Source organism: Saprolegnia parasitica (genome assembly GCF_000151545.1).
Source record: "Saprolegnia parasitica CBS 223.65 unplaced genomic scaffold supercont2.128, whole genome shotgun sequence".
Classification (NCBI taxonomy): domain Eukaryota; phylum Oomycota; class Saprolegniomycetes; order Saprolegniales; family Saprolegniaceae; genus Saprolegnia; species Saprolegnia parasitica.
Window position 1 is genome coordinate 48,193 of NW_012156522.1, and position 25,702 is coordinate 73,894.

The following is a 25,702-nucleotide window of genomic DNA, read 5'->3' on the forward strand; positions in this document are numbered from 1 at the left end:
ATTTTAGCTGGAGCTGCTCCTGGCATCAACAGCGTCGTACCGGTACTGTATTTCTGCTGTTGCCGCGTCGTTCCTACTTCACACAAACGCAATGCACATTCGCTGTGTACAGTAATGCATGCCGTCTCGGTTTCCAGTCCGTTTCAGCGTTGAAGTAAATGGAAAGCATGCATGGTGAATAGGTATGGCGATCTCCATTGTACTAGTAAGGACGAGAACGATGCGCTGCGACCCACAATCGACTCTCAATGATGGGCACAGGGCTCGTGCAAATGCATTGAGGACGACGATTACGAGAGCGTCGCAAACGGGTCGTTGGCGGCGTGGCCAGGCGCGGATTTTGGCGGCGGGACGTGGGTCATGTTGGGCATGAAGGTATGCGCCGTGGGCTGCCGCTGGACGCCCATGGGTCCATTCGTGTTGGCGTACATGCCGCCGTACGGCTGCGCCGTCACAATGTGCTGCGCCGGGTACGCTCCAGGAGGATTCGCATAGCCCATGGACGAAGGCGGGTACATAGGTGCCTGGCCATACGACGGCGGCGCTACCATTGGCGGCGGCATCACCGGCTGCGGCGCCTCCTTCGGTTTGGCCAAGCGCGCCTGCTCGAGTGTCTGCATGCTCACGGTCGTCTTCAGTTTTGGTTTCTCGACCAAGTCGAGACTCACAATGTTGGCGCCCCACAGCGGATCGCTCGGTGTTGCCTACACCACGAGTCCAACATTGATCCGTAGCATCGATGATAGTACCGGCGGTGCTTCGCTCATCGGTTGCTGCACCGGTGTCGGCGGTGGCGGCGGCGGCGGCGTGTACGAAAAGTCCAAGCCCTGCAGCATGGACGCAATTTTCCCTACAACATTCATCAGTCTATATCCTCCCGTCATAATCTTTTCGCAGATACCAGAGCTGTCCGTGCGCTGCTGTTGCTGCTGCTGGTTGAAGCCAGCGTTCGCCGCCGCGAACGGATCGTGCGTGGTCATGTCGACGCCAAAGCCGTCGGGCGTCGCTTTGGCCGGTGGCGCGTCAAACGGGCGAAATTCCGAGGGACGTGGCGCTGGCTCGCGAAGCTCCTTGGCGCTGCTTTGCTTGGAGTACTCGAACGACGGCGTCTTGGCCACTAGTACAACAGTGCAGGTCGCTTAGTGTCGTCTTCAAGATCGAGGTCCTGTACGGGCTTGGCGGGGGCGAGGGCTGCCGCAAGCCTCGCAGACGGGCGCGAGTCCCTTCTCGTTGACGAGCGTGCACGTCGTGCACTCCCACGCGTTGCCCGACCCTGTGCGTGAGAGGTCGCTGGCGCTCGACTCGCGGCTCTTCGGGCGCGGCTGCAATGGCTTGGCCGTCGTCGGCGCGCGCTTCACGTCCTTGTCGCTCTTGGTCTTGAGCTGCTCGGGGAGACGGCGGAAGGAGACGCCGTCGACAATCAAGTCTACGCTCCGTTGCTCGAAGACGTTATTCTATATAGAGCTGCCTACCGTAGCTATCGTTGAGCTCGACGGATGGCTTGATGATGCAGTGCAAGACGTGGTTGCCGAGGTTGAAGACATAGTCCCAGTCGCCGAGGCTAAACTGCAACCGCGATGAGCCCAATCATGGCATGCGCTACGATGCGTACCGTGCTCGTCTGGTACATGACGATGCCATCGATGCGGAGGTTCTTCTTCCCCGACGCGATCGAGTGCGTGAGCGAGATCTCGTACTCCTTGCCTTCCTCCATCTTGATGCGCCACGTGATGCGCTTCTTGGAGGCTTCGACCATCTTGCCGACGTTGGCGATCTCGTAGTAGAGACCAGCGGCCTTGGCGTTCTCGGCCTTGCAGTCCCAGCCCGTGCCACCGCGCGTCGGCCGATGGTGCATCTTGATCTCGTGGGCGAAATCTCAATTCTCAACTACCAAGCACATTGGCAGGTGGGTTTCGTCCGTTTTGCGTTTCACAATTTTTTCGTTTCCGAAATAGTACACTATTTCAAGTCGCGATTGCACCAAGACGGAGGTGGCCCGATGAGAAGCGCCGACGCCTCTGCGCACGATCGATCTGCACCATGACGCGAGAGCTCATACCTTCCTCCTCGTTCAATGGAGCGTTTGGTTGCGTCGTATAGTTCGATGCGTGCAGACATTATAGACGACTTGTCGGTCCCACACCGGGACAGTGCATATATCTCATCGGTAGGCCGGCGACAGCAATAGTGTGAGAAAGATCGACTCAATGCCAAGGCTCTAGTGTCCGTGGATGGCCAACCCACCCACGTACTACTCGATGCCGAGCTCTCTATGCGCAAGCCAAGGGCAACGTTGTTAGGACAACAAGGCAGTACCAAGAGCTCCGAACCGAGACAGGCTGCGCGCGCGTAAATTAGTATTAGAGAGGCATCCGGATACCGATGGCCGGTTTCGATCGAAAGATCGCGACCGCCGAGACGTCGTCGGATCCGCAGACCGAGATCCGACGGCGCATGCACAACTCAAAGCGCCCCCGCGTAGAGATGACTGCGTCGTTTCGCTGCCTCGTCGACGCCAACCTCGTCTCGGCCATGACGTCCTTCCAGTGCGGGCTCTACGACGACCTGCGGCCACGCTTTGCCAAGTGGCGTGCCAGCACTGCGCCGCCGCAGGATCTCTCGTGCCGCGATCTCTGTGTGCGCGATGGAAGCGACCGCCGCATCGTGCTGCACGAAGCCATTGCGCGCGGCGAGCTCGACGTCGTCAAGCGCCTCGAGGCCTGCCAGCTCGACCTTTTCTCGCCGTCGGCGATGGACTGCGCCGCCCGGACCGGCCAGCTCGCGATCGTCGAATTCCTTCACACAGCTGGCTACGCCTGCACAGCCGCTGCGATGGACCAAGCGGCGACGCATGGGCATCTACCCGTCGTGGCCTACTTGCACACGCATCGCCACGAAGGGTGCACTGCCCAGGCCATGGTCGGCGCCGCCGAGAACGGCCATCTCCGCGTCATCGAGTACCTGCACGAGCACCGTGACGAAGGCTGCACCGTACGCGCCATGGACTACGCGGCCCGCAACGGCCACATGGACGTCGTGCGCTTCCTGCACACGCACCGCGGCGAGGGCTGCAGCGCGATCGCGCTCGACTTTGCGGCCGCCCACGGACACTTGGCGATCGTCGAATTTCTGCACCGTGAGCGCAACGAAGGCTGCAGCACGTACGCCATGGACGGCGCCGCGCGCAACGGTCATTTGGCCGTCGTCCACTTCCTCCACACACATCGCCACGAAGGCTGCTCGCGCAAGGCGGCGGTTCAAGCATCGCGCATGGGCCACAGCACCATCGCTGCCTTTCTCAAGGCCAACTACTCGGTCGACGCGCTGCCGTCGGCGCCGCGTAAGCTGCGCGGGAAGATGCACAAGCGGCCGCTCGTTCGGCTGCTCCGCCTGCTAGTATGCCCCGGCGCGTGTGAGCAGCAGCTGCGCGATCTTGTACCATAGCCGACGACTCTTCAATATATATTGTCGGTTTCAACGATCGCGCCTTGTGATGGCCACCAGCGTAGGATTCAGCAACAGCCCGTACCGTACGCCATGGCCCAAGGTCGTCGTCGCCTGCTTGTACTGTACCAGGATGATGGAGATGAGCCAGCGCGGTGGCGGCCCGCGACCACAGATTGCATTCGTTTCTGCAGGTTTTGGGGATCGGAATTCGCCTAGATCAAGTGGGTGCGTGCACCTGTTGCAACTTCTTCGTCTCGCGGCAGTCGCCAGTGTACCAAGCATACGCCAGCGCAGAACCAGGAATGACGACGACGCGTACGCCAGCAGCTTCCGCCAGCAAGTCAGCGCTGTCTGCGCCTGTGTGTGCTAAACGTTTGTGCTGTGCGTGGTTGGCGACATGTCGAAGTGGCATCTGGACCAACAGCCCGCGTGGTCTCCGAGTGATATTGGCTACCGGAGATACAATCGCGACGGCCACTAATGGCACATTGCTGGAGCCCGCGAAAGCGTCCACGCAGCTTGGGCTGCGCTCGCCCTCGGTGTCTAGAGTTCTTGATCGGTCGCGATCGGTGGCCGTCGGTCGTGCCTCTGCCTGTCCGCCTGTCTGGCATTTCCAGTCTCTCAAACTTGATATTTTGAGAATTCGGCGCCGAGGCGTGTCGCAGATGTCCGGATAGCAGGCGTATCCGGCCCTATCACGCAAGATCGGCGTTGAAGGCGTGGCCAGGCAGATTACTAAATCCTAGTAGTAAGTTTTCCGCATGAGCCGAGAGAGCACCCCGCTGCTGGGCACGCCGGCGCCGCCTAGCAACGGCAACAAGCGCTTCGTGTACGCCAAGGTGGCCGTTGGCGCCGTCCTCGCCGTCTCGGCGCTGGCCTTGTTTGCATGGTCGGGCCCGTCCAATGACGCGGTCGTACACGCCAACCAGACGTCCTCGCTGGCGACGACACGGACACCGACAACGACGCCGCGCTCCGATCCGAACGCGCCGCTTGCCGAGTGGGCCGGCGAAGAGATGGAGCCGCCATTCACCAAGATGACCAACCTCATCGTGCCCAAGCTCCATGCGCCGACGTGGAAGGGTGCGATTCCGTCGAACGCGTGGTGGACCAACTTTCTCATCGCGGATGGCCACGGCGAACACCTCGGCGAGGGCCAAGTCACGCTCACGCCGTATACGGTCATCGGCCTCAATCGCGGCCTCCAGGTGTCGTACGGCGACGACCGCCGCGTCGGCGACAATGCGAGCATCCAAGAGTACTTTGCGGACGACCTTGTCTTTAGCAGCAACCCGGCGCCGACGACGCGCCAAGTCGTGCGCTTTGACTCGCTCCACGCGCGCCTCGAGTTCAAGCGGGCGGGCCACCACGGCACGTTTACGGCGCTTCTCTCGCGCGGATCGCCGTACCTCTCGGTCGACTACGAGGGCATGGTGCCGTCGCTCTCGCTCGGTGGGCCGGTCGGCGCCATCACGCAGGTCAACGGCGTCGCAGTCAACGACAAGTCGGTCGTGACGCTCACGAAGTCGCACTTTCATTTCCACACGCGCATCGAGCGCAACCTCGTGCAGGAGTGGCTCGTCTTCTTCCCGTCAAATGTGACGCTGCGCGTCGACGCGCACACGGCGACGGTGCAAGCCACGTCGTTTTACGGTATTGTCCGCGCGGCCATCGTGCCCCAAGGCGAGAAGAAGGCCGAGTTCAAAGCGCTTCTCCACCGCAGCGCCAACGTCGTTCCCGTCGCCGCCGCCATCCGCGTCGGGTCGGCCAAGAACACGGGCGCGGTCGAGTTTGCGTGGAAAACGACGCAGATGACGCCGAACGCGTCGACGATTGCGACCGACGAGCTGCTCATGCTCGCCTTTCCGCACCACGTGGATGCATTTGGTGACGCCACCGGCGTCAACGTCTCGTCCGTCATGAACACGCGACCGGACATCACCGCTACATCCTCGGACTTTAAAGTGCTCGGGCGCTACGGCCATCGCACGATCAAGGGCAACCTCACGGCGGTCGTCGGCTCGGCGTGGACCTTGCTCGAGCCGCTGACGACCACGGGCTTTTTCTCGCAGCGCCCGATCGACCCGAAGCGCGTCCATGAGATCTCGTCCGCCCTCGAGAAGGACGCGTCGTACCGCCCGAGTGCGTCGGACCCGTACTTTTTTGGGAAGGAGCTCGCGCGCCAAGCCCGGCTCGTCTTGATTGCGGACCAAGTGCACAACTGGGCGGTCCGCGACTCGCTGCTGGCCAAGATCGAGGGCTGGCTCACGCGCTGGCTCACGCTCCAGAACCACGACTTCTTCGTCTACGACACGGTGTGGGGCGGCGTCTGCTCGTCGGTCGGCATCCAGGGCATGTTTTACATGACCGACTTTGGCAACGGCTGGTACAACGACCACGTACGTCCTCGTCCTCCATTCTCCACATCGAACATGGATGTATGATGGTGGTGGTTTGAGTAGCACTTTCACTATGGCTACCTGCTCTACTCGGCGGCCGTGCTTGGTCGCTACAAGCCTGCGTTTGTCCAGGCCCACAAGGCGGCGCTGCACACCATTGTTCGCGACATTGCCAACTTCAACATCAAAGAGTACGTCCATCTTGATACATTGATAGTAGACGAGATCTCATGCCACGTGCTCTAGTCCGTACTTTCCGCTCGCGCGGCACGTGTCGTGGTTTGACGGCCACTCGTTTGCAAGCGGCGTGTACGTCTTGGACGGCGGCAAGTCCCAAGAGAGCGTCTCGGAGGCTATCAACGCCTACTACGGCGTCTACCTGCTCGGCCAAGTGCTCGCGATGCCGGACCTCGAGCAGTTTGGCCGCGTCTTGCTCGCGATGGAGATGCGCGCGGCGCAAACGTACTGGCAGACGACCCCCGAGATCTACGGCGACGAGTACGCGAAGAACCAAATGACCGGTCAAGTGGGGCAGACCAAGGTCTCGTATGCCACGTGGTTTGGCCCGGTCATCGAGCACATGCATCTGATCAACTTTATGCCGTTCACGCCCATCACCGAGGAGTTCTTCTCGCCCGAGTACGTCGCGAAGGAGTACAAGGTGCTCTACGACGGCGCGGTCTCCCGCAAGGAGAACCCGATGGAAGAGATCTGGCGTGGCTACGCCTTCTTGGACCATGCGATCATTGATCCCGCAGCGGCGTGGAACGAAGTCCAGACGCTCAAGACGTACGACGACGGCAACTCGCGCTCCAACTCGCTCTACTGGATCGCAACGCGCCCCACCAAGCCGTAATTTTGACGGCAGCAGGACGTTTTCTAGATAAATAAGGTCATGTAGAAAGCAGTAAGTCGCTGCGGTTTGAACTCGCGTCTTGGAAGCAACGGCTGCACGGCGGTGCTTGTGCTTCCGGTGCGAGGGCAGGGGCCAAAGTTGCGTGCGATTATCCGATCTTGTGGCCGTGATATCCTATTGTACACAGTCGTTGCTTCCAGAGGTTTGAACGGGTGTCGTGCAAGGCAGCAGCGCCTCTACGGGATTCGAAAGCGTCACCCAAGGATATAGAGACAGGCATGCCCTTGCTGCAACGCGCTGCACAATCCTGTGTGTGGCCGTGCCAAAGTTGCGTGCGATTATCCGATCTTGTGGCGGCGTAATAATAATAGAATGCAATTCGAATGGTCGCGTCGATGATTGGTCCGAGTTTTGACCAATCCCGTGTGGTTTTTCAAAAGCACTGGTCCGAAGCTGCCACAAGTAGAACTCGCGATGGACGACCTCGACCTCTTTGGCGCCTTTGACGACGCGCAGACGCTGTCGACGGCCGAGCAGGCCGCGCTGGCGACGGCGCCGACGCCGACGACGGCCGCGCCCTTGAAGCGCAAGGCCGACGAGGCTGCGCTGCCAGCTACGAAGCGCATCCAAGTCCAAGTCGTGCAGAACGTCGAAGCGCCCAAGGGACGAGGTGCACTGCGCGACGGGCACGCAGAAGAAGAACCTCATCTCGTTCTCGGCGCTGCCGCCGGACTACGTGGCGCCGACGCTGCCGGACGACTTTGTGCCGGCCAAGACGTATCCGTTCACGCTGGATCCGTTCCAGCAGCAGTCGGTCGACTACATTGAGAAGGGCGAGAGCGTCCTCGTCTCGGCGCACACGTCGGCCGGCAAGACGGCCGTGGCCGAGTACGCGATCGCCAAGTCGCTGCGTGACAAGCAGCGCGTCATCTACACGTCGCCGATCAAGGCGCTGTCGAACCAAAAGTACCGCGACCTCGAGCAAGAGTTTGGCGACGTGGGCTTGATGACGGGCGACATTACGATCAACCCGACGGCCACGTGCCTCATCATGACGACCGAGATTCTGCGCTCGATGCTCTACCGCGGGTCCGAAGTCATGCGCGAGGTGGCGTGGGTCATTTACGACGAGATCCACTACATGCGTGACAAGGAGCGTGGTGTGGTGTGGGAGGAGAGTATCATCCTCCTCCCGCACAAGGTCCGGTTCGTCTTTCTCTCGGCGACGATTCCCAACTCGAAGGAGTTTGCGTCGTGGATCTGCCACATCCACCACCAGCCGTGCCACGTCGTGTACACGGACTACCGCCCGACGCCACTGCAGCACTATGTGTTTCCCGCGGGCGGCGACGGTCTCCACCTCGTCGTCGACGAGAAGGGCAAGTTCCGCGAAGACAACTTCCAGAAAGCGATGGCGACGCTCTCGGCGTCCATGGAGCCCGAGCCGGCCGACCAAAGTGCCGCCAAAAAGGGCGCGAAAAAGACGGGCGGAAACCCGAAAAAGAAGATTGGCGCCGACGTCTTCCGCATCGTCAAGCTCGTCATGGAGCGGCAGTACGACCCGGTCATTATCTTCTCATTCTCCAAGCGCGAGTGCGAAGCCTATGCGCTCCTCCTCTCGAAGCTCGACTTTACGACCGACGAAGAGAAGACCATGGTCGACCAAGTGTTCAAGAACGCGATCGACTCGCTCAGCGACGACGACAAGAGCCTTCCGCAGGTCGACTCGATCCTGCCGCTCTTGCGTCGTGGCATTGGGATTCACCACGGCGGCCTCCTTCCGATCCTCAAGGAAGTCATCGAGATCATGTTTGGCGAAGGCCTCCTCAAGTGCCTCTTTGCGACCGAGACGTTCTCGATGGGCTTGAACATGCCGGCCAAGACGGTCGTCTTCACGAACTGCCGCAAGTACGACGGCAACGACTTTCGCTGGATCACGTCGGGCGAGTACATTCAAATGTCGGGCCGCGCCGGTCGTCGCTCGAAGGATGCGCGCGGTATCGTCATCCAAATGCTCTCGGACAAGATGGAGCCGCAGGTCGCGAAAGGCATTCTGTACGGCCAAGCCGACCCGCTCTTTTCGAGCTTCCATCTCGGCTACAACATGCTCCTCAACTTGCTTCGGGTCGAAGATGCCAACCCCGAGTACATGATCAAGCAGAGTTTCCACCAGTTCCAGAACGAACAAGCCGCGCCCGGCTTGGAAGACGCGCTCGCCCGCGTCCTCGAAGAGAAGGACGCGATCGAGATTCCCAACGAACCCGAAGTCGCCGAGTACTACTACCTCTCCAAGAGCGTCGCCAAGTACGCCGACGACCTCCGCGCGATCCGGAACGAGCCCAAGTACATTGTGCCCTTCTTGAACGCCGGCCGCCTCGTCAAGGTCCACAGCACGAGCGCTCCTTGGGACTATGGCGTCATTGTCAACTTTGAGTCGGGCATCAAGACCAACCCGGACGCCGCGCAAGCGTCCGACACAGCGACCGTCGTCCACGTGCTCCTCAACTGCCGCGCCGGCGTCGACAAGGCTGAGCCTGAACCCGCGGCGCCGGGTGCCTGGACGCACCGCGAGTCGGAGATGAAGATCTGCCCCGTGCCGCTGGCGCGCATCGATGTGCTCTCGTCGCTCCGTGTGTACATTCCCAAGGACCTCCGCCCGCTCGACGCGCGCGTCGCCGTCGCCAAGTCGCTCGCTGAGGTCATGCGCCGGTTCCCGCAGGGCGTGCCGCTCCTGGATCCGATCGAGGACATGGCGATCGAGGACCCGGCCTTCAAGAAGCTCGTCGCCAAGGCCAATGACGCGCAGGCGTCGATGCTCGCGTCGCCGATCCACGCCGAGCCGGGCTCTCGCTTTGCCTTGTACTCGGAGAAGATGGAGTGCGAAGCCAAGGTGCGCGAGCTCGAGCGCCAGATCAAGGACTCGCAGACGCTTGTGTTGAAGGACGATCTCCGGCGCCGGAAGCGCGTGCTCCGCCGGCTCGAGTTTGTCACGGCCGACAACGTCATTGGGCGCAAGGGCCGGACGGCGTGCGAGGTCTCGACCGCCGACGAGCTTCTCGTGACGGAGCTCATCTTCAACGGCGCGTTCAACGACCTCGGCGTCAAGGAGACGGTCGCGCTCCTGAGTTGCTTGATCAACACGGAAAAGGTCAAGGACGGGCAAAAGCCGCCGACCGCCGAAGCGCTTGAGGCACCCGTGCGCACGCTGCGCGACACGGCCCGCCGCGTGGCCAAGACGATGCAGGACGCCAACATCACGATCGACGTCGAGGAGTACGCGGCGTCGTTCAACACCAACATGGTCGACGTCCTCATCGCGTGGTGCGAAGGCGCCAAGTTCAGTCAGATCTGCAAGATGACCGACCAGTTCGAGGGCTCGATCATCCGTCTCATTCGGCGCCTCGAAGAGCTCCTTCGGCAGCTCACGCTGGCCGCGCACTCGATTGGCAACGCCGAGCTCGAGGCCAAGTTCGAAGAAGGCGGCAAGAAGATCAAGCGCGATATCGTCTTTGCAGCCTCGCTCTACTTGTAAACTCGACTACCTAACCAGCTATATACACCACACAGAAAACGTTTGTCGACGGTCCTGCTATAGAGGTGGTGTGTTATCCTAAGGTGGGCCGCGAATACATAGAGGGTGCCTAATAGTTGTGAGATGAGATGCGACCTAGGTCGCTGCCATGGGCTCGTCGTTGGCGGATGCGGATGGCGCGCCCATCATGGTGGCCATGTGCATGGCCGTCTGCATGACCGAGTCGCCGACGGGAATCTCGGCAAACATGCGCTCCGTGTTCTCGAGCATCGTGATGAGCTGCGGGTAGTTGGCGAACGGCGACTGGTTGACCATCTTGCGCATGTACTTCGTTCGTGTGTTGTGGCCCGTCATCTTGTCGTGCTTCTTGAGGATCTTGGAGAAGCCCTGGTAGTTCATGACCGCGTAGTTTTCGAGCTGGATGCACTCGCGGTAAAAGTGCACAAAGGCGAGCATGAGCCGCTTCGCGTCCATCTCGTCGACGTCCGACGTCTTCTTCTTCATCTCGCGCAGCACCGATTGGAGCTGATGGAAGCGGAAGAGGTACCGCTTCTCTTCCGAGACGTAAAAGCATGCGAGTTTCCGCAGCTGGTCGCGGAGCTCCATGAAGAACTCGATCTCCTCTTGGTTCTGCGTGAGCTCGGCCTCCTTGTTGTTCTCGGACGTCGGCGGCTTGGCCGACGCGACGACTGCCTTGATGCGCTTCTTGAGCACCTTGTAGTTCATCCAGAACGGACCCCACTCGGGGTTGCTCTGGTTCACCGAGTTGAGGAGCTCCTTCCCAAACTTCATCGGGCCGAGCAGTGTGTGACTGGAGTCCGAGGCCAAGGCCAGGCTTTTTTTCTGTGGCCGCCTCCAGTACTTGGCCTTTGTATGCAAGGAATCCGAGATGCGCACCTCTGAAATCGTATATGTTCGACCACCCACCTCGGCGCGTCGAATCTGGCACGTTATCTAATCGCAAGGCCATTGGCTAACGCGATGCCAGGTGGCTTCCGCCTACCCGCGCCGGGTCTCGACCACAGCAAGACCGTGACCGAGCCGCGAGGGTCCGTCTCTGCCGTGGCCGGCCGAAAGACGCGTGTATGGAACCGTACGAGCGAGGACGAGAAGCGCGTCGCGAGGCGGCCGCGTCGACGGGCGGATGTAAAGACACTGAGATTCAACCAAACCTGTTGCCAACGCTGTACCGATGCGACTGCGTGGGACGCTGCGCATCTTGGCTTGCGAAAGCAAGCCGCGTCCTTGTGTGGCCACAAAGACAGCCACGGAAGGCGCAGCGCGAGGCGATCGAGATACGATTTGATGGAACGAGGTGATCATTAATCCGACGACGAAGTGATGGCAGCAGACAGGCGCATATTGGCGGATTGTGCACCGTGCACAGTCGCGATGGGCCGACGACCACTTCGAGTTCCGACAAGAGGTGACCAGGTGCCTCGCTAAATTGATACCGTGACAGTCGGCGATGCGGTCGTCGACCGAGCCGTCCTTCTGACAAGCGCCGTCAGCAACTTCAACACGGCTTTCCGCTCGCTGATTCGGCCACGGTGTCGCAGACGCGCGCTGTCTATTTGGACGCTACCTTGCCGTAAAGACCAGGCATCCGAGAGATCGATGCAGGCCGTTACACCTACTACAACGATAGCGCCGCGACGTTCAACCTCAACTATAAACGTTCTGGACATGTTCATGCCATACGCAGGCACGTAGAGCGTCCTGTAAGGTCGGTGGTTGGCAAAGGTTGCGTGCGCATAGCCTCGGGAATACCGGATACGGGATGCCCATCAACGCCGTATCCGGACGATCCCGCGATGGGTGAACGGTACAGATTCAGATTGCACTGCCGAGGATGGTGACAACTCGGAGCGGACGCAGCCCCGTAGCAGCTGCCAAGAGCCCCGCGAAGGCGACGACCCCGCGCAAGAAGGCTACTAAGAAGGCTGCCACAACGTCAGCGGCCGCGAAAGGCGACGAGCTCGAGCTTGTGCATGTGATGCTACTCTTCCGGCACGGCGACCGCTCCCCGATCACGACGCAGGTCGGCGAGCATCTCATTATGGACGCTGCTGAGAAGGAGCTTTGGATCTCCAAGCTGCCGACGGACGACACAATTGCCCGTACGTGCATGCGACGCCTTCTGGATGACCTTCAAGGCCATGGCATGTAGGGCTCGGCCGCATTGCCAAGGTGGTGGGCATGGAAACCCACCTGCCGCCGCCCAAGGACCCGCGCGACGGCGGTGTGTACCCGAATGGCCAGCTCACGCAATGGGGCTTGGATCAAATGGAGGCCAAAGGCCGCAAGATGCGGGAACAGTACGCGCGTTTTCTCGCCGCGATCACGCCGACCGACGTGTACATTCGGTCGACGAACGTGCGCCGAACGATCCGGTCGTGCCAGAGTCTTCTCCACGGCCTCTTGCCCGAGTTCATTCCGACGTCCGAGGACGATGCCGCCAAGCTCTTCATTCGGACTGCGCAGGTCGTGTCGCTCGAGCCGACGTACACGCAGGCCGAGTACGGCACGCTGCTCGCCCGCTTCAAGGACCCGGCGTTCGCCTCGACGCTGGCGCCGATCCCAAGTCACATTGGCGACACCGCGGCACTCGACGATGACGTCCGCCGCATCATTGGCATTGCGCCGTCGGATCACATTTGCTACACGTCGCGTGCGTCACACCCTCGATCCAACATTGGTAGGTCATCGCATTTGCCTAGTGCGCGAGGTGCTCGTGTGCCGCAACGCCCACAACGTGCCGTTCCCGAACGAGATGCCCAAGGACATATACGACAAGATCGTCGACTACAACACGTGGGAGTTCCACGCGCTCTTTGGCGATGCTGGCGACTGCTACCGCGGGTTCAGCCGCGGCATGCGCGAGGTCGCCGATTTGCTGCGCGCCGTGACGCGCGAGGTCTGACACGCTTCGATCCTCGGACAGCGTTAAAGCGATGATACTATCGATAGGCCACCAAGACGCACAAGCTGACGCTGCTCGCGGTGCACGATAGCTCGCTGATTGCGTTCTGGAACGCGCTCACGCTCGCTGTCGGGAACGTGTTTCCGCTCTATGCTGCGACGACCGCGGTCGAGATTTACAAAAAGCCGAGCACGAACGAGCTCTTTGTGCAAATCAACTTGGACGGTGACCGCGTCGTGCCTTTCACTGGCCATGAGACGACGCCCATGGTCCCGCTGGCGCATCTCGAGGCGACGCTTGCTGCCTTCTTGGCGCAAGGCGACGACGAGAAGAGCACCGATGCACCCGCCGCCAAGAAGGCCAAGACCGACACCTAGATAGATAGTCTTTTGCAGCTATACCATACGAATACTGCCGTGCATGATGTGCTTCAGAACGTCGGTGGTCGACAGCGACTCGAAAGCGTATCTTGGCAGGGAAGCGTCGCCGTGGATTGGTTTAATTTGAACCAATCAGGTGCGTTGCCAATACAGGATTGGCCAAAAGGTGTCATACTCCATTTCGCCTGCTGCGAGACAACCACCATGCAGACGCTTGCATCGACCGCCAACGCGCTCCTCAAGGTTGGCGTCGACCAGCTGGAGAAAGCAGCGCGGTCCACGCTCAAGGCCATCTTGTCTAGCGCCTTGGACGACATCTTCGATTGCACCACCACGTACGTCGGCAGCGTCCTCGTCGCATGGACCGTCGGCGCCCTCATCATCTTCTTTGCCTCGCGCTTGCCAGACGTCGAGCACGTCGAGACGCTCGATGAGCTGCTTTTGTGTCTGCTCATCGGCTTTTCCAAGCGGATCATGCAACCCGTGGACAGGCTTCTTCTTCTGTACCGCCTGACCCGTCTCGAGGAACGCCATATCCGAGGCGATGAGCCGGTCGCCAACGACGACAACGCTCCGCTACAACGATCGCCACCTTCACCCAGCCATGTCAGCAGTGCATACCGCTCCTTCCAGCCCGTTCTAAGGCGTCCACATAGGCTGGTCGTGTAATATTACTCGCATACCTTGACTTGCAACGACGCGACGACCGCAACCACGCAAGACCATACAGGAGGGATCCCATCGGTTAGCACACCGCGCACGCGCTCTAGAAGAACACATGTATGGTGTCTTGAAGTGCGGCGCAGAGGCCGTCGTTGCTACTGCTGCTGGACGGCACGAGCCATGCCTTGGAGGCGTTGAAGAGCACGGCCCACGCCAAGCGTCCGAGAAACTCTTGTGGGATGCTCGACGCCACCTGCCCAATGTGCCTTCCGGCGCGACAAGCGTAGACAAGCACCCGATGGCGGCGGCGGCGTGGCCGTGGCTCGCGAGGCACCAGGCGACTGGCGACTGGCGTCACGATGACATAGAAGCCAAGGGCAAAGATAGATGGCAGGAGCGATGACCACAAGGTAGCGCAGCGCAAGGCGCCGCGGGCAGCTGCGAGCATCAGACGCACGGCGGTGCCAGCCAGCAGCGCAGCAGCCACACGCTCGGTTGCGATCATTTGGCGACTGAGCCGTTGCCGCATCTCCTTCGATCGATCGGTGGAGGCATTCCCACCTTCCACACTAGCCTCATCCCCCGGCTGTATAAGCCTCAAACCCGCAACGAGCTGTTCATTTCGCATAGCTTTTGCATCGAAAGAAAGCGGCTACGAGTCCATAAATTCACCAAGAGCCTGCAGCACCTGTTCGAGCCACGGAGACGACGTGCACCCGAGCGCCTTTGCCACGAGGCGGCCGCCTGCGAGAACGGCCGCGGCCGCGTAGACGGACGCAAAGCACCAAAGCAGCGCCGTCCACGGTGTCGTCCAGCGCCACGCAAACGCGCCGCACTGCTTCTGCACAAAATGCTGCCAAACGCTTGGCATCGGCGGCGACAAAGTCCCGAGATAGACGACGTCCTCATCCTCGTCGTCGTCGTCGTCGTCATGGCTAGAAGGCATCGCGAAGGTGCGTCGGGCCGGCGTGAGGTAGATTGCGATCCACATCGCGACAAGGCAGGCGACTGCGTCCCAGAGCAGGAGGCCGGTACAGGCGATGTCCCATGCGACCGCCAGCACGACGAGCGCCAGTAGCACCAGTCGGACGCATCGATTCGTCATCATTTGGGGAATAACGCCCTTTGACGGGACGGTATATGGCAGCTGCCCCGGGCGAGATGTACGGCATTGAAGCCTGCCTTCGAAGCCTGGGCGGGGCAAGATCGAAGCCTGGTGCAGAGATGGCAAACCTCGATTTCCTCGCACCATGCTGCTTCAAGAAGGGATCGCCGTCGTCGTCGCGTGGCAGATCTTGCCGTCGCCGCTCGCCTTGCTGCTTACTGTGCATTTCTTCGTCTATGCTAATTCCGACTCTGTGGTCTGCGCACTCTTGCGCCGCAGTGTCTCCAACCCCGTCACGACGGGCGCGGTGGTTGCGCTCTCGACCTGCATGTGGTCGCAGCTGTCACGGGCCGTTGCAATCCCAGCCAACGTGTTGCTCGCACTTGTGGCGCTTGTGAATCCCGCGGCCGTTGCGTGCCTGCGTCGTATGGACGTGCGCCTCGCCCAGGCCGCCAACGACGAGATCGTGGACGGCGTCAAGATGCTCCTGCTCATTCACATTCGCCCGCCGCCGCGGGCGACAAGCTCCCGCCTCGTCATGCTCGCCTTTGTCCGCGACGAGGTGATCAAAGCGGTGCTACTGGCGTTGTGCAAGAAAGGGTACATCTACGCGGCGGGTGTCGACAACCCCGAGAGCTTTTTCCGACTCGTGGGCAAGATCTTGGTCGCAACCTATGTGCCACCGTTCCTTTACCAGTCGATCGCACGTGCCTAAGACACAATCTTGGCTATAGTGTTAAGGCTTGACCTATGCAATTGCATGTCTTGACATTGTTTGTCGCCACTCGTCAACGCTTCCTGACCGTCCATTCTTGTCGAATTGAAACGGCGAATAAGACGTGGAAATGGACGGCTGTCCGCCGAGCTGTTGAAAAAATATCAAATCGTTGTACTACTGTAGTATATCGTCGAGTGCATAGCTGCATGAACAAGATCACACGTCCAAGGCTTAAACATTTTTGTACTGTTGTACTGGAGGCCATACCATGGATTCTGACCTCCGATACTTTACCGGTAACCTTTTTCCTAGGTAGCGATCTACTGATACGAGTACAACTAGGGATATCGTGGTCATCTAGCTCGCAGCAATACGTCGCCATTAACGCATCCATAGCTTGTCGCCACCGACAAGGATCCCATCGACGGCGAGCTGGCTTGCGTGTGTCTTTCCGTGTGGTTTTTATTTCTCGCATGAACGCGTGAAAATCGATGTGCAAAATAATAATAATACAATGCCGCAGTAAGATTTCGCCGTATTTGCGAGGCCGCCATGGGCCGCGACACCAAGCCGCTGGACTCGGACTACTCGGACTCGGACGTGGACATGGACGTCCCGTTCCGTGCACGCGTCCCTAGTACGCTATCCAAAGCATCCGATGCGCGTGCTAACGCCGTCTGTCTAGAGCTCGTGGTATTGCCTGCCTGCCCGCCAGTGCCAGCCTCCGACGTTGGCGGTATTACCGCACTGCCACTAGTACGACAATGCAGCTCATAGAGCCATGTCTAGTCGAAGCGCCGCCAATGAACCTTCTGTCGCTACTGCCGCCAGACATGTGGGTGCAACTCACGCCGGCCGAGCGCGCGAGCTTGCTGCCGACGCTGCCCGACTTGAGTGGCTGGTGGGGCTTGTCGTCCGACGACGCGGCCGCCGAGAACGTGCGGCTGCTTCTCGCAGGCGCCAACGTCAACTTTGGCAACCCGCTCGCGCGATTCAGCTTTCCGAGCGCCGCACGGAGCGCGCGGATCCGCGACGAGCGTGTCGCGTTCGAGTGGGCTCGCACCGAGTACGCGTCGTCGGTCACCGCCTCGATCCTTTCGCACCGCGCGCAGCTGCTGCGCGAGCCCATGTCGCTGGACGAGCATGCCCTGTCGACACCGGTACATGGCTATTGGTTTGCAGCATGGCTCATGCGTTCTAGGCAGCGGTGCCGGCGTCGGGCCGCATTGTCATCGACGAGCTTCGGCCATCGGCGCCGTCGCTCTTTTTGGCGATTCGCGCAGCCCTGCACGGCACGCCGCGCACAGCAAGCGATGTCTGCGACATCGTGTCGGCCGAGCACACGTGGACCCCGGCCTTGGACGGCGTCAATGGTACGACATGTGTCCCTGGTCGTCGTTGAACGAAGATGACATTAGTGCCCGAGCTGACGCCGCGCCTGTATGTGGAGAGCGCCCTCGTCTTTTTATCGCAGCCGATCGTCTCGACCGAGTTTGCCGGCGGCGCGCACGGCTGGGACGTGCCATTTGTGGCCTTCGACCCGGCCACCGAGACGTATACGTGGCGACGAGGTTGGCATTGCACGCATCTTGCATGCTGGAGCGTATGACATGTGGCTGCAGACGCGTCGATCGAGCACGTGAGCATGGACGACGCGGTGCGGGTATTGCACCTCGAACGTCTCTTCCGGTCGCCATTCCGCGAGACAGATCCGAGCTTGCAATCGCATGCGTACATCGCGTTCTTGTCGACGTCTTGTTTGAAGCCTTTGGTAGTGCCATCTTGCGCGTCGCTCGGGCCCACAACGAAGCGTCCAAGCGGCCGCGACACGACGAAGAAGCTATGGACCCAGCACCGTTGCCTCCCGCGTGCACCCTCAAGACGGCCGACGTATCCACATACCCAACGTTGATGATGTTGATGATGCATGTATAAGGTGCCGATGGCCGCGCAGCAGCGTCCATCACAAGCCATGTACCACGCGCAGGACCGCCAGCGCTACAGCAAACCCGGCATGGTCTTCACGTACGATGGCTTGCGGCGTGGATGCGTGCTAGACAGCTTGTGTAGGTACGTCAACACGGAGACGGGGCACGAGACGTCGGTCGGACCGCTGCTGCCCGTGGTCGACAGCCCCGTCGATGACGCGTCGCTCTTGGTGGCTGTGCCTGACCTGCCGCCGGCCGCGTCCGTGGGCTGGATCAACATTACGCGCGATGCGCTCGCCCGCCTTCCGCCAAGCGGCGGGTCGCGCGCCGACATTGTAGCGCTCGCCGCACTCTCCATGTACACGACCCTGGTTTGTTGTTGTTTTGTATCAACTTGATATTTCTAGATATGTGCACCCGTCGACAAGCGTGGACGACGTTGCGACGGTATTGGATTTGTGCACATATCTATTCTGCGTCGTAAAGGCTCATTCTTTGGTTGGCGAGTAGGCGGTGGCTCGAACGCTCGATGCTCTCTCGTCCGGGCCGATGGCGTGTGCGAGCTGCAGCTACGACGCCGCCCGTCACACCTATCGCTGGGTCTACTCGGTGGGGTTGTAGTAGAAGCGAGACGACTAAATACTAAATCCACCGTCTATTGCTAGTCAATATATAAAATGCGACGACTTGTCAAGGCTCGTGGGCGTAGTGAGCGAGGATCCATTCTTCCGGGACGACGGCGGCAAAGCAGACGTAGTACGCGATAAAGAGTGCCAGAACAACCGTGATGGCACCGATGAGCATCAACACGATCGCGCAGTTGCGCTCAAACGTCTGCAGCGCGCCGCCAAGGGCCGACGACCGCGCCGCCTTGGTAAACTCAAACGCCGAGTGCAGCGAGACGCCGATCGACGACGACGATGAGGTTGGCAGGCTCCGGGCGAGCGACGCGTGCTTGATGGCGAGCGCCTTTTCGTGGCACGGCTTGCATTCTCGGACATCGTGGAGGATCGAACCGGTAGCCTCGGGCGCCGGGACGATGGGACCGTCGAGGACAAACGAGCACTGGAGACACATGAGCTGCTTGCACGCGTGGCAATGGCACTTGCGCTGGAAGTGATGAAACTTCGCTTTGCACACGTGGCAGTGCGACAGACGCCGTTCCTTTGCGGCGTCGTGGCCCGTCGTGCAGTCGGTACAGACCCACGCTACGGGCTCCGTCTTCTTCTTACTCTTGCTCTTCTCGGTCGACGGCGAAAGGTCCTCGGGCGTGAGGTCATAGGCGGCCGGGTCCACGTCGGCGCCGCATTTTTTGCAGGCAAAACGCTGGCAGATGGCGCACTTGGTCTTCTTCTTCAAGAGCGTGAGCGGGTCGTTGCACAGCTGGCACTCTTTCGACGGCTTGGACGTCGACGTAAACACCGAGCAGCCCTTGCAGCAGCGTTCGCGGAGCCGGCGACGGCCCGACGGCGACGGGTTCGACGACGTGCTGTAGCGCGACGACATGGAGAGGAGCGCCGAGTCGTGCGACGTGTCGCTCGCCGAGTGCGGCGACATGGGCGGCGACAACACATTCGGCGCCGAGTGGTGGCGAGCCTCGTCGTCGTCGTGATCTTCCGAGATGCGCGGCGCCGGCAGCAAGATGGCATCGACGCCCACATCCCGCAGCGCGATCGAGCACTTGCGGCAGACCACGAGGCTGCAGTACTAGACAAAGTGCATATGAGCTCGATCGTCCGTCAGTGCACAGTAAGAGCGTACGTGGCAGGCGTAGCGGTGGCGAAACACGGTGAACTTTTCGTGGCACGTGGCACACGCCTTGGTCGTCTCGTCGTCCGAGGCCGAGAGCGTCGAGAGGCGGCCGGACGAGTACCGGGTCGAGAGCTCCGAGTCGCGCGCCGGCGAGAGCACCGGCGGCGGGATCGTGATCGACATGCGCGAGAGGCGGGAGGCCGTCATGCGTGTTCGGCGGAATAAAAACCAAAGTAGTGTATCCGGGCGCGTTGCGACGTTCGTATCCGGATGCTGGCCAGCAGTGCGTTGGCCAATCACAAGCGTGCCAATGTATCCTACCCAATCACAACGCTGCCTGAGACACCTATGTTCACGCGGATGACGCAAGCCGGCAGCGTGTCGATCACGCAAAAGCGTCGCGAGTCAACATGCGCGGGCCGAGGATCCTGGCGTGTCGCAGCCGTCGCGCAAGGAGGACATAGTATTATAGTCTTGGTAGCTATGTCAATTGTTGTATTTAGTGATTGTGCTAATGTTAACGCCAAGAGAGTGAGGCAGAGATTTTCCTGGCGACGAGATCTTGATGCGTATATTTTTTGGTTGCCGTACGGATATGGACGAGATGGCAGGATACGATGATGATGATGAGATCGCGCCATGGGTCGCGGAGATATTCAAGTACTGTGTGACAGAAATGTCCACAACCCAGAGTGCAGGTCCATAGAATTCACTCCCTCGAGACGCCGTGCGTACTGTACCAATAGTACGTGTTAACGGCACCTCTAAACACCCACCTCTAAAGTTTAGAGGCGTGCTGCTGGTATAATTCAGAGTTCAGAGTCCAATAACTGAGTATTGTCATTGCCAACACGCCTCGACGAGGGAACTATCCGCGGACGATTGGTGTTCCATGAGTTTTCGCCTGGAGTTTTCGGAATTGAATTCCTCGTCGGACTGAGACGAGCAGGACGACGAAGCTCTGTTTCGTGACAAAAGCTTGTCCCCGACGCGACGGTCGTCGTGCGTCGCATGCAAGCTAACTGACGCGGCATGATGAGTCGTCCCAGTACATGTACAGTACTGATCTACACGTGTACCGGTAGTACATCGACCGAGCGACGTGCATACCATACATTCTGCGCCCTTCATGGTGCGCAGGCTCCTTCTTTTATCTATTGCATGTCATTGGATGTGTGCCTGCATCGACAGTGGTCCTCGTGTCTGCTTGTGCCACCTCGTTCGCTCGTGCTGCCACGTCAGTGGCGAAACGCACGACGGACCCTACACCTACAACTTGCAGTGTACCCGTGCGTAGTACAGTACTGTGTGGCAGTAGACGCCTCATACAGTGGCTGAGCACTGAATATTTGACAGCTCTACAACCACTAGGTCGACGAGACACGGCGATGTGTTTGTATCAATCTATCAGTAAAAAAGTCCTACCGAGAAACCGTTAGGATGGGACTGTACAGGAGCCTGTGGCCAGGGTTCCAGCAGTCAGTTCGTCTATCTAGTTCCCTATTTGCCTCTTGGTACACACGCCGGTGTTTGGGAGCACGGCCTCCCTTGATCTGGTGTTTGGAGGCGGAAATGGTCACATACTGCCCAATACCGCCTGGCACAGTCGAGTCACGTGATGCCACGCCCCCAGACGACTACAAAGCGGGCATTTGCTCAAACGAGATATATTAGCATCGACTATGTATACGACGACCGGCGCTGTTTGGACTCGAGCTTGGCCATTTGAATATCAAAGTGCACGCCGCGTTGCGCCACGTAGAGCTCGGTGAGGCGGTGGACGAGGTGGGTCTTGAACCCGAGGGCGACAAAGTCGACGCAGCAAGCGACGACGATCGAGGTATGTTGCACGCTGCTATCGGCCGCAAACACATAGTAAATGTTGAGGCAGAGCAGCGGCACTTCCTGGAGCCAGAGCCGGAGGAGCGAGTTAGCCACTTCCAAGTGCTCTTGCTGCAGGTGCCCAAGCGACACTTGGAGTGCGACGAGCGTTGTGACCATGCTCTGCCGTCCGTGGACGTGCTTTCGAATCATCACGGACGGCGGCTCCCCGGGATTTAGCGCCGGACCGGCCTCGGTCGGCTTGATTTTCGTCGTGTTGAGTACCCACGGCCACGGCGAGTGGCGAAAGAAGATTGGCACGCGCAAAAGCAGGAGCGATGGAAGGGACGCGAGCTCGATGCCGAGGCCCATTGAGTAGAGTGCGATGCGGCCGACGTTGGTGTCGTACACCATGACGTACATGAAATACGCCACCAGCTCGGCGACGAGCTGCGTCATGTCCAGGAGCGTTTGGAGGCCGAGCACGAGCTGTACGCGGCGCTCGGCCGCGCGCTTCTCAAGGTTGGTCACGACCATCTGCGTCTGCGTCGGGTCTTCGATGCCACTCTTTTCTTGTTTGGAAAAGCCGGTAAAGACGCGCGCGGCGAGGCAGCTCTGCGAGAAGAACATGCGCACGAGCAAGATGAAGCTGCACGCACTTAAAATGCAAATCATGCCAAGCACGGCGGGGCCATACGGCAAGAGCGACGGCGAATTCGTGGCCGACCATGTGACGGGCGCCCAGTTGAAGTTGACGGCTCTCGGCGTGAAGACCATACTTCCGGATGTTTTTTCATAGCTAAAGTTGCCGACCGTCGCAAGCGTACCGGCGACGAGCACGTCGAGGTCGAAAGCGGGGGCTCGCACATGCGATGTGCCGGATAGATACTGCACGAGGCCTGTCCGACCGATGAAAGGCGCTGACGACGACACGTCATTGGTCTGGTGCCGCAAGTATGCATACGTGGCGTCGTACAAGAGATGCACGGTCGACGTGGTCGATGCGTTGGCGACAGAGGCGGGCGACCACGAGAGCGGTGGCGCGAGCGATGTGTTGGCGGCCGCGATATGCGTTGTGGGCATCGTGATTGAGAGCACGGTGATGGTCAATGGCGTCGGAGACACCATGTGGAGCATCTTGACGTCGATGCTCAAGCCCACAAAGGCTATGCCGACGGTCGCCGCAAAGAAGGTGTTGGCCGCTGCGACAAAGGCTAGGTTTGATGCGGGTGACGTCTCGGCGCCATCAAAAACCAGCATCGCGAGCTGTGGCTGCGACGATTGCACAAGCGTCAAGACGCTGCTGAGGGACGACGGGGTGTCGTACACGTAGAGATGGCTTGCAATGCCCGCGTTGACGTTCAAGAGCAGCGGCAACAGCGGGTAAAACGAGCTGGACGTTGAAATGACGTAGGCGATCGCCGCACTCGACTGACGATAGTGTGACGCAAGTGCGGCGACAGCGCGGAGCTTGAACTCGTCGCTCGGCGCGATCTGCAGCGCTGTGGTACCTGACGCGCATGTATAGCCGCTGCAGCCATAATGGACATGCGCGGCCGTCGGGCGCTCGAGCTGAAGCAGCGAGTCGACGAGTGCACACGACGACGAGGCGCAAATCGGCCCAAAGATTGCGCTGACATTGGGCAGCTGTCGCCACGCGGCGAGCGCACCCGCGTCCGAGCAGCGTGTCTCGAGAAAGATAGGCGTCACGGTTCGGTTGGGTAGAAAGGACGCGCGTGCGTCTGCGATGGCTTCCTGAACTGCGCTCTGGAGCTGTGTGTCGCTGAGTGACGGCACAAACACGCCGAGAAGGAGGTCGGCGCTCGCCGCCGCCGCGACGACCGCCAGCGGCAGCCACGTGCGACGCGCCATCTCGTGGGAAAGAAGTTTCGCACCGTCTACTCTAAACACCCACCGACCGACGCTAAAAATACGTAAACTGAATTTCTTGTGTTTATGACACTATGTGTCATTGGTGATCATGGAACGTCGCCAACGAGGCAATTGTGGTTTCGAGTGCCGAGACGGACGAAAGCAACGAGTCGTGCAGTGGGCGCATCTCGATCGGCGCCAACGAAGCCGTTTTGTACGTAAGGAGCTCGCGACGCAACTCGTCCGAGAGCGCGCGCTCCGCGTCGAGCTGCGCTTGCAACGCGCGCACTTGGCTGCGGGCGTGGACGATGTACACGCGGTAGGTCCCCAGATCCGGCACACTCTGCTCGGTGTGGACCCGAAGCGCCGCGAGTTCGGATGTTGTCGCCGCCAGCGCGGTCTTGGATTGCATCAACGCGCTGCGCAGTGCATCGCACGACATGCACGCCATCGAAGATACTTTTTTCTCGACGGGGATTGGATGGCGTCGGTTCGTTGGATCGGCTTCGAGTGCCGTGATTGGCTACCGCTCAAAATAGAACAAAAGGCAATATGGCCCAGGGCAAGCCGTCGGCCGTCGCGCTGGTCGGCAACACGGGCGGCGGCCAAGTAAAGTGGAATGCCGTCAAGCTCGGGGCAGCGTCGGTATTGGACCACCGCGTTGTGCTTGACAGCATTCGCTACGACTATGACATTGCCGACCCGCAATCGTACCAAGTCCTCAAGCAAAATGCAAACCGGCCGTGTCCGTACACGCAGCCTTTTCCAAAGATCAGTTCGCAAAGCACGAGTCATCGCTCACTGCTGCTGTCGCGGCCGTCGCCTCGCCTTTCAACGCCGATCGCGAGTCCCCCAAAGAAGATTCAATTTAAAACCTTGTCCATCACCGCACCAAAGTCGCCAATGAAGCCGACGTCACCACAGAAACCGAGGTCGCCGCCCAAACCCACGTCGCAAGTGTCATCAACAACGTCACCACGCGCCAAGCAAGCCTGGTCGTTACCGCTCGTAAAGGAGAGACCCAAGTACATTCCGTCGATTGCCGAGGTGGACCGCAAGCACACGCGTCAGTTTGCACTGGCCAAAATGCAGGTGGACGGACTCGCAAGTCAGCTCTCCAAGCACGAAAAGACAGGCAAAACTCTCAAGGGCTCCCTCTCGGACGACGACTTCACCACGGCGTGCCTCACGGTCGCGCGCCTCGCGGCCGAGTACGCCGCGATCGGCGATTCCGAGACGTACGTTGGTCAAGTCCGTGTTTCGAGCCTATCACTATGATCCATGCTAGGGCATGGGTCTACCGCTGCTTTGGCGCGCGTGCGCTAGGCGACCGCTACATCCAGTCCTTTCTGAAAAACGTCACTTTGCAGTTTTACGACGACGCGGTCGTCGACTTGGAGCGGGCGTGTGGGCACTTTCAAACGCTCTTTGAGATCAAAGCCCAGGTCCTTTCGTCCTCGAGGTCTCTCTCAATCGAACGCCGTAGACGAGTTATGCGCGCACCGAGGACGAGACCCAGAGCCAGAGCGATCGCGACCGGTAGGAACAACCACCAATATCCATCCATGTATACATTGACGACCATGCACGTAGCTTTATGCTCTTGTCGCTTGCCCCCGAGCACGTGGTCAAGTCGTTTGCGGCCCACGCCGCCAACACGGCGCTGCGCCAAGCGTCGATCGCGACCGCCGAGGCGAAATCGCGCACTGGCAGTGTCTTCCACATTCGCATGGCGTGCGAGATGCTCTCGATCGCGTACGCGGCCTTTGCGTGGCTCCGCTTGGAGACCGACCAGCTCGGTATCGTGCACACGTCGATTGACGCGGCCCAGCGCAACGCAACGCTGGCGACGGCTCTAGCAACCTTGGCCTCGAACCGGCACAAGGCGCTCGTGACCGAGTGGATCACCCACCACGAGACGTGTGCGGCGCAGGCGCAGAGCTTTCTCACGATCGCCAAGACCGCCGACCGGTTGCCCAAAGACGTGGCGGTCGCAACGCACATAGCCGCGACCAACCTCGAGAAGCGCGTCCTCGTCGCGGTGGTCCAAGTGCTCCAAGGCCGCGGCGTGGACCGCAAACATAGCAGCCGCATCAAAGCCACGCGCGACCAAACCAAGATGGGCATGTCGGAGCAACGGCTTCGTCGCAAGAGCGCGCTCTCGGGCCACGTGGACGGGGCGTACGTGAGTCTTCTCGCTGCCAAGCGCCGGTCGGACCTGCTGGCCGCGTCGTACGAAGCCAACGTGTACGCGCTAACAAAGGACACGCGCGCCGTGCTGCCGCTCCAACCCCCGTCGCCGCGAC

At 60.2% G+C, this 25,702-nt stretch overlaps 13 protein-coding genes across 13 annotated transcripts; 7 read left to right on the forward strand and 6 right to left on the reverse strand.

Moving 5' to 3' along the window:
• Nucleotides 1-290: 290 nt before the first annotated feature.
• Nucleotides 291-1,864, reverse strand: SPRG_14447 (hypothetical protein; the record flags this gene model as incomplete). Its single annotated transcript, XM_012353591.1, has 6 exons — nucleotides 1,613-1,864; nucleotides 1,473-1,566; nucleotides 1,172-1,426; nucleotides 902-1,117; nucleotides 750-850; nucleotides 291-704 (listed from the first exon to the last, which is right to left on the reverse strand). Exons 1-6 carry the CDS (start codon nucleotides 1,853-1,855, stop codon nucleotides 291-293), a joined length of 1,323 nt encoding a protein of 440 aa, XP_012208981.1. The 5' UTR covers nucleotides 1,856-1,864.
• A 518-nt stretch (nucleotides 1,865-2,382) lies between these two features.
• On the forward strand, nucleotides 2,383-3,447 carry SPRG_14448 (hypothetical protein; the record flags this gene model as incomplete). Its single annotated transcript, XM_012353592.1, has 1 exon — nucleotides 2,383-3,447. One exon carries the CDS (start codon nucleotides 2,383-2,385, stop codon nucleotides 3,442-3,444), a length of 1,062 nt encoding a protein of 353 aa, XP_012208982.1. The 3' UTR covers nucleotides 3,445-3,447.
• Nucleotides 3,448-4,190: 743 nt separating this feature from the next.
• On the forward strand, nucleotides 4,191-6,777 carry SPRG_14449 (hypothetical protein). Its single transcript, XM_012353593.1, has 3 exons — nucleotides 4,191-5,846; nucleotides 5,910-6,037; nucleotides 6,093-6,777. Exons 1-3 carry the CDS (start codon nucleotides 4,209-4,211, stop codon nucleotides 6,700-6,702), a joined length of 2,376 nt encoding a protein of 791 aa, XP_012208983.1. The 5' UTR covers nucleotides 4,191-4,208; the 3' UTR covers nucleotides 6,703-6,777.
• A 399-nt stretch (nucleotides 6,778-7,176) lies between these two features.
• On the forward strand, nucleotides 7,177-10,234 carry SPRG_14450 (hypothetical protein; the record flags this gene model as incomplete). The annotated part of the gene is made up of 2 exons (XM_012353594.1): nucleotides 7,177-7,332; nucleotides 7,358-10,234. The coding sequence occupies 2 exons, from the start codon at nucleotides 7,177-7,179 to the stop codon at nucleotides 10,232-10,234; spliced, it is 3,033 nt and encodes a 1,010-aa protein (XP_012208984.1).
• A 39-nt stretch (nucleotides 10,235-10,273) lies between these two features.
• Nucleotides 10,274-11,032, reverse strand: SPRG_14451 (hypothetical protein). Its single transcript, XM_012353595.1, has one exon. The coding sequence runs from the start codon at nucleotides 11,024-11,026 to the stop codon at nucleotides 10,370-10,372; it is 657 nt and encodes a 218-aa protein (XP_012208985.1). The 5' UTR covers nucleotides 11,027-11,032; the 3' UTR covers nucleotides 10,274-10,369.
• A 1,045-nt stretch (nucleotides 11,033-12,077) lies between these two features.
• SPRG_14452 (hypothetical protein) lies at nucleotides 12,078-13,586 on the forward strand. The gene is made up of 4 exons (XM_012353596.1): nucleotides 12,078-12,354; nucleotides 12,405-12,905; nucleotides 12,955-13,151; nucleotides 13,205-13,586. Exons 1-4 carry the CDS (start codon nucleotides 12,087-12,089, stop codon nucleotides 13,532-13,534), a joined length of 1,296 nt encoding a protein of 431 aa, XP_012208986.1. The 5' UTR covers nucleotides 12,078-12,086; the 3' UTR covers nucleotides 13,535-13,586.
• A 155-nt stretch (nucleotides 13,587-13,741) lies between these two features.
• On the forward strand, nucleotides 13,742-14,180 carry SPRG_14453 (hypothetical protein; the record flags this gene model as incomplete). Its single annotated transcript, XM_012353597.1, has 2 exons — nucleotides 13,742-14,040; nucleotides 14,087-14,180. The coding sequence occupies 2 exons, from the start codon at nucleotides 13,742-13,744 to the stop codon at nucleotides 14,178-14,180; spliced, it is 393 nt and encodes a 130-aa protein (XP_012208987.1).
• A 672-nt stretch (nucleotides 14,181-14,852) lies between these two features.
• SPRG_14454 (hypothetical protein) lies at nucleotides 14,853-15,308 on the reverse strand (the record flags this gene model as incomplete). The annotated part of the gene is made up of 1 exon (XM_012353598.1): nucleotides 14,853-15,308. The coding sequence occupies one exon, from the start codon at nucleotides 15,306-15,308 to the stop codon at nucleotides 14,853-14,855; it is 456 nt and encodes a 151-aa protein (XP_012208988.1).
• A 142-nt stretch (nucleotides 15,309-15,450) lies between these two features.
• SPRG_14455 (hypothetical protein) lies at nucleotides 15,451-16,020 on the forward strand (the record flags this gene model as incomplete). The annotated part of the gene is made up of 1 exon (XM_012353599.1): nucleotides 15,451-16,020. The coding sequence occupies one exon, from the start codon at nucleotides 15,451-15,453 to the stop codon at nucleotides 16,018-16,020; it is 570 nt and encodes a 189-aa protein (XP_012208989.1).
• Nucleotides 16,021-16,575: 555 nt separating this feature from the next.
• On the forward strand, nucleotides 16,576-18,349 carry SPRG_14456 (hypothetical protein; the record flags this gene model as incomplete). The annotated part of the gene is made up of 9 exons (XM_012353600.1): nucleotides 16,576-16,660; nucleotides 16,709-16,759; nucleotides 16,813-17,183; nucleotides 17,225-17,396; nucleotides 17,442-17,594; nucleotides 17,646-17,754; nucleotides 17,799-17,913; nucleotides 17,960-18,048; nucleotides 18,094-18,349. The coding sequence occupies 9 exons, from the start codon at nucleotides 16,576-16,578 to the stop codon at nucleotides 18,347-18,349; spliced, it is 1,401 nt and encodes a 466-aa protein (XP_012208990.1).
• Nucleotides 18,350-18,598: 249 nt separating this feature from the next.
• On the reverse strand, nucleotides 18,599-19,925 carry SPRG_14457 (hypothetical protein). Its single transcript, XM_012353601.1, has 2 exons — nucleotides 19,713-19,925; nucleotides 18,599-19,658 (listed from the first exon to the last, which is right to left on the reverse strand). Exons 1-2 carry the CDS (start codon nucleotides 19,908-19,910, stop codon nucleotides 18,642-18,644), a joined length of 1,215 nt encoding a protein of 404 aa, XP_012208991.1. The 5' UTR covers nucleotides 19,911-19,925; the 3' UTR covers nucleotides 18,599-18,641.
• A 1,458-nt stretch (nucleotides 19,926-21,383) lies between these two features.
• Nucleotides 21,384-23,396, reverse strand: SPRG_14458 (hypothetical protein; the record flags this gene model as incomplete). Its single annotated transcript, XM_012353602.1, has 1 exon — nucleotides 21,384-23,396. The coding sequence occupies one exon, from the start codon at nucleotides 23,394-23,396 to the stop codon at nucleotides 21,384-21,386; it is 2,013 nt and encodes a 670-aa protein (XP_012208992.1).
• Nucleotides 23,397-23,493: 97 nt separating this feature from the next.
• On the reverse strand, nucleotides 23,494-23,847 carry SPRG_14459 (hypothetical protein; the record flags this gene model as incomplete). The annotated part of the gene is made up of 1 exon (XM_012353603.1): nucleotides 23,494-23,847. One exon carries the CDS (start codon nucleotides 23,845-23,847, stop codon nucleotides 23,494-23,496), a length of 354 nt encoding a protein of 117 aa, XP_012208993.1.
• Nucleotides 23,848-25,702: the final 1,855 nt, after the last annotated feature.

Coding starts and splice junctions, on each gene's coding strand:
- SPRG_14449 (XM_012353593.1), top strand. CDS start 4,209: ATGAGCCGAGAGAGCACCCCGCTGCTGGGCACGCCGGCGCCGCCTAGC. Junction 5,847..5,909: donor ACGGCTGGTACAACGACCAC/GTACGTCCTCGT, acceptor TGGTTTGAGTAG/CACTTTCACTATGGCTACCT. Junction 6,038..6,092: donor GCCAACTTCAACATCAAAGA/GTACGTCCATCT, acceptor CACGTGCTCTAG/TCCGTACTTTCCGCTCGCGC.
- SPRG_14452 (XM_012353596.1), top strand. CDS start 12,087: ATGGTGACAACTCGGAGCGGACGCAGCCCCGTAGCAGCTGCCAAGAGC. Junction 12,355..12,404: donor GACGGACGACACAATTGCCC/GTACGTGCATGC, acceptor CATGGCATGTAG/GGCTCGGCCGCATTGCCAAG. Junction 13,152..13,204: donor TGCGCGCCGTGACGCGCGAG/GTCTGACACGCT, acceptor TACTATCGATAG/GCCACCAAGACGCACAAGCT.
- SPRG_14457 (XM_012353601.1), bottom strand. CDS start 19,910: ATGACGGCCTCCCGCCTCTCGCGCATGTCGATCACGATCCCGCCGCCG. Junction 19,659..19,712: donor GCCACCGCTACGCCTGCCAC/GTACGCTCTTAC, acceptor CACTTTGTCTAG/TACTGCAGCCTCGTGGTCTG.
- SPRG_14451 (XM_012353595.1), bottom strand. CDS start 11,026: ATGAAGTTTGGGAAGGAGCTCCTCAACTCGGTGAACCAGAGCAACCCC.